Source organism: Arachis ipaensis, chromosome B09, assembly GCF_000816755.2.
Source record: "Arachis ipaensis cultivar K30076 chromosome B09, Araip1.1, whole genome shotgun sequence".
Lineage (NCBI taxonomy): Eukaryota > Viridiplantae > Streptophyta > Magnoliopsida > Fabales > Fabaceae > Arachis > Arachis ipaensis.
Window position 1 is genome coordinate 17,770,563 of NC_029793.2, and position 8,783 is coordinate 17,779,345.

The 8,783-nt window shown below is 35.4% G+C and overlaps 1 protein-coding gene across 1 annotated transcript in view; it reads left to right on the plus strand.

Annotated features, from left to right (window-relative positions):
• The window catches only part of LOC110266777, a 6,659-nt gene extending 472 nt beyond the window's left edge, over positions 1-6,187 (plus strand). Inside the window, exons 2-5 of the mRNA XM_021111785.1 lie at positions 2,669-3,324; positions 3,396-3,500; positions 3,612-3,724; positions 6,142-6,187. Coding sequence (XP_020967444.1) covers positions 2,669-3,324; positions 3,396-3,446 — 707 coding nt within the window. The 3' untranslated portion in view covers positions 3,447-3,500; positions 3,612-3,724; positions 6,142-6,187. The remainder of the gene's footprint in view (positions 1-2,668; positions 3,325-3,395; positions 3,501-3,611; positions 3,725-6,141) is intronic.

Genomic DNA, 8,783 nt, shown 5'->3' on the forward strand with positions numbered 1-8,783 from the left:
CGGACGTTGAATTTGTTGTTGGCATGGAAGTCAGTTCTAGGAAGACTGTTATTGCAGCAATTAAAGATTATACCATTCGCAGGGGAGTGGATTGTTAATGTTGCAAGTGTGAGGAGTGCATGAAGTTAGTCCCACATCAAAGAAAGCAAGAAAGAGTGAGGAGTTTATAAGATGAAAGACCCATTAAATTACTGCCTTAAGGTTTTGAGTTGGATGTGGGGTCTTCTCATCTTATGTTCTCTCACTTGATTCCTCCCCGAAGTCTCTCCGGTGGTCGAGAGCTCCCCACAGTTGCCCAACAAGTGGTATCAGAGCCGATGGTTAATCGGTCTGGTGGTTTTAACTTTTAAGGCGTATTCAAGGTGAAGCATCAAAAGTCTTCCCGGCAAAGGTGGTCCGGACGGCGCGTGTCCCGCGGTGTTTTGTGGCGGTGTGATGGATGAATACTCATGGTGGAGGAGCTAGAAAGAAGGGGAGTTAGTGCCTGATGTAGAGGCTCACACTTGAGGGGGAGATTGTTAATGTTGCAAGTGTGAGGACTGAGGAGTGCATGAAATTAGTCCCACATCAAAGAAAGCAAGGAAGAGTGAGAAGTTTATAAGATGAGAGACCAATTAACTTATTGCCTTAAGGTTTTGAGTAGAGGCAAGAACTTCTAGTGGACTGTCATTCCAGATTTGTCACAAAATAAATTTATGCCGAACAACAATAATATATGAATATTTATGTACATTTGTCTGTGAAGGATGATATCCAACTGCATGCGCTGCTTTAGGGTGTGGAGCCATGCAAGTTTGACACCACTTCCTTTGTGATCAGCTGCAGTAGGTACTGTCGCAAATTGTTTTATGAATTCATTTTCAAGGCTACTACTACTGCTATCTGTAAATCCTGATATAGGTAAACTATCTGTGGAGAGTCCAAAAAATATTGCAACATCTTCTAAGGTAATCATGCATTTACCGTGTGAAAGGTGGAATGTATGAGTTTTCGGGCGCCATCGCTCAATCAAGGCATTGATAAGTGCATTGTGTACAGTAAGATTTCCAAGTATATGAGATATGTGATAAAATCCATTATCCCATAACTCGATTTCAATTTGGGGATCATACGTATCTTGGTAGAGATATCTTGATTCCAAATTTCTTGAATTCTGAAACAAATTGAAAACAACAACAACAACAACAACAACAACAATAAAAATAATTACTTAGGGTGAACGATCAAAGTATTCAACAATGAAATCTTCAAGACACGTAATGTCACGAACCATTTTCTGCGTTTATTTTTTTTTTTTTGAAAAAAAAACATAATATAATCTTTATTAAATCTAAATTTAAATATTGATATTTAAATTAAATTCGAATTTAGATATATATAAAAAATATATAATATATTTAATATGTTTAAAATATATTTAAATTTAAATTTAAAGTCAATTTAAATATAAATTTAAATTTAAAATATATTTAAATTTAAATTTAAAGTCAATTTAAATATAAATTTAAATTTAAAATATATTTAAATTTAAATTTAAAGTCAATTTAAATATAAATTTAAATTTAAAATATATTTAAATTTAAATTTAAAGTCAATTTAAATATAAATTTAAATTTAAAATATATTTAAATTTAAATTTAAAGTCAATTTAAATATAAATTTAAATTTAAAATATATTTAAATTTAAATTTAAAGTCAATTTAAATATAAATTTAAATTTAAAATATATTTAAATTTAAATTTAAAGTCAATTTAAATATAAATTTAAATTTAAAATATATTTAAATTTAAATTTAAAGTCAATTTAAATATAAATTTAAATTTAAAATATATTTAAATTTAAATTTAAAGTCAATTTAAATATAAATTTAAATTTAAAATATATTTAAATTTAAATTTAAAGTCAATTTAAATATAAATTTAAATTTAAAATATATTTAATACTAATTAACATCATCCTCGTTCATCTAAATATATAATAAAAGTATCATTGCTAATTATATATTTGTTCTTACTACTAATAAACACTATTTAATTTAAATTGTAAGACCCAGAATTTTTGAAAAGTCTTATTATGATCAAGTCTCAAATCATATAGTTATTTATAGCCTTAATTTCAGAGATTATTTTCTTAAAGATAATTAAAGCAAGTTTTGATTTATTGAATTTGAAATAAATTGAGATTATTATCCAATTTTATAATTATTGGATTATTTTCTATATTTTGATTATAAAGTTGATAGTGGTGAAATAATAAGGATTTTTGTATGGTTTGGATTAAATAATTAATATTTTAAATATTAGTACTGCTACTTTGAAAAATAAATAATTTAATTATATTATTCCTAATTATTTGATTTGGACATTTTATTGAAAATAAGTGGTGCAATTGATGAGCAAATAGTATTTTTATAGATATTATTCTTGGGTTTGAATTGGGTTTCAATTACTATATTATTCCCAATTTTAGGTGAAATTACCATAATGCCCCTAACCCTAATTTTGCCACACCTATCCCCAAAAATATTTCTCCTTCACGCTGCGCAGTTACCAGCCCTCCTTCATCCTCTTTCTGCGCAGCACACACCCTTGGTAATGGAAGGAAAGCTTGTCACCGCCGCTACCCACATCCCCTCTCATACCCCCACTCTCAGTTTTCATTAGTCAGCCCACACACCGAACAAACACACACACGGTGGAGAAGAGATCGGGCAGAGAGAGGGAGGGCGTCGCGCCTGTCACGAGTTCGCCGCCACCACCGTGCCGTTGCGCCATCGCCAGAAAGAGAAGAATCGACATGGGGTTGGCTCGCGAGTGAGGGTGGTCGCAAGCTTGGAGCCGCCGCGCCATCGTCACCACTGCGTCCACGCTGGTTGTCGCCGTTGTGATGCACTCGAGGGGAGAGAAGTCGCCCTAGAAGGCTGGCCACCAGGGGCGCTGTTGCTGCGAACCAGCCGCCGCCGTGCATCCTCGTTGCCGCCACTGACCGGCCAAGTCGCCTCGCCATGGTCACCGTCGTGGGTTTTGCTGCTGGTGAGGAAGGGACGCTGCCTTGTGACATCGCGGCGTGCCTGGGCGTTGTTGCTGCGAGCGCGCCATCACCGGAGCTGGGTGGTTGCTGTCATGGGAACCGTGAAAGGAGGGAGAGGTCGTGCCGTTGTTCTGGCCGTCGGAGTTTCTATGGCCGTCAGAAGCTGCCGCTGCCCAACCAGCTGCAACCGGGGTTGTCTCTTGTCGTGTATGGCTGCCGAAGAAGTTGTTGAGGCCGCCGGAACCACCACCGGAGCTACTGGTTACTTCTGCCGTCGCCGGAAAAGTATGCCGGTAAGGGTTTTAATTTGCGATTTCTGTCCTTTTTAGATTTCGGAAAGAGTATTGACACTGCGTGGTTGTAGAACTGCTATTATCAGAAATTCGGGCCGCTGTCGTTATTCAGAATTTATTAACGGAGCCGTTGCCGAGTCGATTTGGAGTTGCGGCTGTTTCGTTTCGTTAATCTAGTAAGTATCTCTATTTCGAAAGCCTTACGTTAGTAACTTGTTGTGCTTGGTTAATGAATATGAGTTTTGGTAACGTGGGGTCGAGTCCTAATTGTTATGTGTTGCGATTAGAGTTGGTGAGATTGTTGAGAACGCAAGTGGAGCCGAGTTGCTGGCTGCAGTTGGTTTGGGTTGAGGCGGAGAGGACTCTGCGAGACTTTTGGGCTATGGAATTGCGTTTTGAGGTAGGGGCGCTTTCCAAAAACTATGTTTTGTGTATTGGAATTATTACATATGGATACTGGTGTGAGATATTGTGTATTCGGTGATTGTATCTGCCTTATGTATTATTTGATTGACTCGAATGACTATGGATGTTGGTTTGGCTGAATTGTTGTGTGGCTTGTGAAATGTAATGTTTGGAAGTTGATTCTTTAAAGATTTGAAATATGAGTTTAATCCGTTGAGGATTGGTTTGAAGTGAGTCAATTATTTTGATGATGTGAAAGATAGAATACTCTTGAAATTCAGCCTGGGTTGCTTTAATTGATTTGGTTTTGATAAATGATTTATTGCTGACCCGATTCTTTAAAGCTTTAGAAATGAGTTAAATCGGTTGATATTGAGTTGATTTTTGAAATGGTTTCCTTGAGATATGCCACTGAGGCGACTGTTTGATTTAGCTTGCTTTTGAATTGATTTCTGGTTTTGGGATGTTGAAAAGGAATGAGAAACGGTTTAGTTGGGACCCGAACCGGGTGGCAGAAGTCCAAGTTTTAGGGGAGGTGCTGCCGAAATTTCTACAAAATCCTAGTCTTGTTTAAAAAGTTATTTAAAAAGGATTGGATTTGAGAAGTTGTATTATTTGATTTATTAAGAGAATATTTATATTTTCACGCTTAATTTATTTAGTGAACTTTATGTCTTGAGTTTGACTTATTTAGAAGTGAACTATTTTTACCGTTTGAATCACTGAAGGAAAGAATGATGCTCTAATATTGATTTCAATATAAAAAAAGAGCTTTTAGTGATTTCAAAGGAATCTAGACTTTTGATTGAGTAATTAAGTTTGAGGCATTTTGGAAGGGTTAGAAAAATGGATTCCAAAAAGAAACCTGAAAGTGGTTTGATTCAAATGAACCGGTTCCTTTTCAAATGAGTTGATTTTTGGACTGGGTTGGAACTTGTGATTTTGTATGGTCGGTTTCATAATAAATTCAGTTTTATTTACTTGAACCGAGAATCCATGATTTTAAGAGTTTCAATGAATTTTTAGGAATTGATATAGGTTGACCTTCCCTAAAGACTTGGGACTCTGCCGAAAAACTTTTGTTATAAAATCTCATTGTTGTATGGGTGATTTTGAATACTTTGAAATAAATCCTTAACTTGCCATGGTTTTGGAAGTTTTGGAAAGAAAATGCCGAGAGTGGCTTTGTTTTAAAAAGGGAACTCACTTTCAGTAAAATTGGCTTATGAGCCTGAGATGATTTGAGAAACGAGATTTCTAAAGCCAAGGCTGAAAAGAGTTGAAACTTGATTTCAAAGTGAAATGATTGATTTCAAAGTGATTTATGGCTTAAATGCCGATTTTATGAATTGATGATGTTGAATGTGGAAGTGCTGTTTTGTTGTGAGCCGGAATGACTGTGTATGATTATACATATTGGTTGGTTCTGGATTGAACCGTGAGCCGGAATGGCTGTGTATGATATGAATATTGGCTGGTTATGGAATGAACCGTGAGCCGGATCACTGAGATGGATGTTGATCCATGGATGAGATTGAATGCATGTTTATACTGAATCATTGATAAATGTGAATGTTGCACTTCCACTATCGGAGATGAGGGTTTCCCTGGGAGGAAGCAGTGGCTAGCCACCACGTGCTCCAGGCTGAGACTCGAAGCTCTTTTGACCCTATGTCATAAGTGTGGCCGGGCACTGTGAAAGTCCCGGATGAGCTCGCCCCTGTAAATATTCACCAGTGAAGGTGATGGATATGGATCATGATTATGATCAAGTTTATGATGAGTATAACTCGAGTTGGGGATGCGCGACAGAGGGACAGTCCAATGCTTTGCTACCAGGACTTGTCGGGTTGGCTCTATAACCGACAGATGATATCATCAGCCACTAGGGACAGGCATGCATCATATGCATCTATGTGACATTGTTTGGGTGTGCATATTGTACTCGGTTTGCCTATGTGATTAATTGCTAATTGTTCTACTTGCAATGACTGTTTGTTTGTGCTTGCATCTTCCTATTTATGTTTGCTACTGGAACTCTGTTGGATTGTGGTGATTGGTTGATGGTTGGATTGTTTGGGCCTAGGGCCTTGGTTGAAATGAGGTGGACCGATGGTTGGTTTTGGTTGTGTTCTGGTTTGGAAAAATATGAAAGACTATTTTGGTTCAGCACAGATAAACCGTTTTGAAAGGCTCTTGAGTTTTTGAGAATTGAACTGTTCCTCTTTCAGAAAAGGATTTCAGATTTCTTTTTATTTATAAACCGTTGTTTTTGAAAAGAGGCGTAAGACGGTTATTAATCGCTGGTACAGTTTATCTTCATGTATCCTATTACAGTAATTCCCAAAAACCCTCTACTGAGAACCCTTTCGAGGATGATGTTCTCACCCCCCTACATTTTTCCCCTTTCAGGATATGGGCGCAGAAGTTACAAAGAGCTTATTTAATTGTTGTTGTGATGCTCTGTATTGTTTTAGTTATGGTTTATTGTACCCTCGCCTTTATCTTGATATAATCTGTAAGAGGGATAGGAATTGTATTGGCTAATGCTTGTAATATTATATATATATATATGGATGTACTCTTTATGAGTTTTTGTAAGTTGTATGGTATCTATGGATATATGTAATCGAACGAAAGTATTTTTTTTGGGAGCGGTGTTGCGGTTTAAAATTTCAAACAGGCTCATATTCTAGTATTAAGTAGTATAAGTGTCGTCGTAATGTCCGAGCTATTAGAGTTGCACAGCCAGAAGCGTGAGCTTTGGTAGTTAGGGTGTTACATTATGGTATCAAAGCAGTCCTTCCTGTAGAGCCTGAGGAATGGATCGACTATGCTTCAATTGCATACTTTGAGCATTTGTCATGTATTAGGTCTTGTCGAATGACGAGAATTAGAGCTTTATGCACATGACGATCTATTGATTAACGCTGTTAGTCTTGCATTGCATAATTCCTGATATTAAGTTTGGCCGGCTTAATACTAGTGAATTATGTAAATGAAAGTACTAATGGGTTATCATAGATGATACGCGAGTTTTGAGTAAAGCGAATCGCGGGTTTTGGAAAAATTGGGAACTATTTCTCGAGGCTATTCAGTTGTGTGTCTTGAATTTTGTTCGAGTCGACCTGTTCTTTTATATCCTAACTTGAAGCTCTTGTTTGCTACTCCTCTTGAAAAGTAATTTGATGTCCCCACTCTATTTCTCTATTCATATGCATTATTGTTTGATCTCAATTGCATATGCCTGTTTGGAATCCTTGTTACATCTGTCTTTCTCTGTTTGAGTTCTTTTTGATTCATGTATCCTTTGATATGACTTTGAACTTGTCCTAATGCGCTGTGCATTTTAACTTTGGATTCCGAATCCATTATTAGAGAAATTGTTGATTCAGTTTTCCTCTTATTTGACAGTGAATTACAGCCAATTTTGAGATTTTTATAAAAATTTCTGTTGACTAGATATACACTTATCTATATGTGGAACTTTGAAGATTTCTTATACAGTTTAACAGCTATTTATTTCTAATACCTCTCCTGTACTTTTACTGGTTTGCGGAACTGCTTTTACTTTAAATACAATTTGACTTTCTAGTATTTTTACTATAGTTCCAATGCACATCTTCATTTGATTATGCATTTGGGTATTTTTCAAATTTTGAAAAGAAAGGATTTTTTCACTTTTATCCCGGTTGAGTTTCGTTTGATAAGTTTTACTTAACTTATTTTGAATTGAGTTTGATTTAGCATGCCATGTTGTTTATGCCATTGCTGTTTCTTTTGAAAATGTTGGATTCATAACTTTCTTCTTATGAACGGACTAAGTTTTTTCTTAAGCTTTTCACCTGTATGAATGTCATACGTGATTCTGTTTTTAACTAATATTTTACATCTTGTGAAATTACCATTGATCTTGGTTTGTCCTCTCTTGTGAATCTCATCCGTATGTGAGTCAGTTTGATTCGTTTCAAATTAGTGCATTGTTTATTCTCTCATTTTCTCTACAAGAGTTTTTAGTTAAAGATTTACCTCTTGTTTTGAACTTTTTAAAGAAGTTTTGAATTCTCTTTGAAGAAATATTAAACGGAATTTACTTTCTATTGCTTGATTGAGATTGAAAACCATTGTTCAATTTTGATGAAGTTAATTTAAAAATCGGCATGCGCTATTTTAAATGAGGCCTTGGAGAGCTTCCTTGTTTAGTGGAAATCGGTTCGTTTGTAACGCATCACTTATTTCCTTTACCAAATTGTAAGCAAATTTTTACTTCTGAGTTTCTTTTCTAAAAAGAGTTTAACTTCCTCTTTCGTACTTGCTATAAATGTTATACACGCTTGTTTGAATATGAAATTTTGAGAATTTTGAACAAGCATTTGATTACTTCCGAGTTTTTATGAACTGCTTTTGGTTAAGTTGTGCATCTAAATATCTTTCTAAAATATTTGAGAAAATATTTTAGCTCTTAGCCAAAGTTGTGTGCATTTTGTTTTTGGAACTCTACAAAATCTACTTCAACATGAACTTGTATTGAAGTAAAGCCACGTTTATGCTTTTGTTACTCCCTTGAAGGATGTTTGTTGTTTAACTTCTCTTTCAGACTGCGAAGTGATATTTTTACAAGTTTTTAATTCTTTTAAGAACAATGTATTCGGAAGTATTTTAATTATGCTCTTGAGTTCTGTGAGCTTTGTCTTGGGTCTGAGATATTCTTTTCTGTAAACCTCATACTTCTTCGACTCAGCTTGAGTTTGTTTCAAACTGATACGCTGGTTTTCTTCTTATTGATCCAATTGAATTTCATTGATCTAAGGGTTATTTTTGGACTTGTTAATCGATTTATTTCTAGCAAACTTCTTTGCTTGAGCACCCTTGTTTATCTGGAATTGGATACATTCTCTCAAAATCTATGAGTACTATCTTTGACATTTGACTCACCTTTCTAGAATCTTGTATCCTTCTGAGTAGACTCGAGAATTATTTTGATATCATGTGCGACTTGTAGATGTAGTAACGCAATGCGTTAGTCCTTTAAGACGTGATATGTGTATACGGAA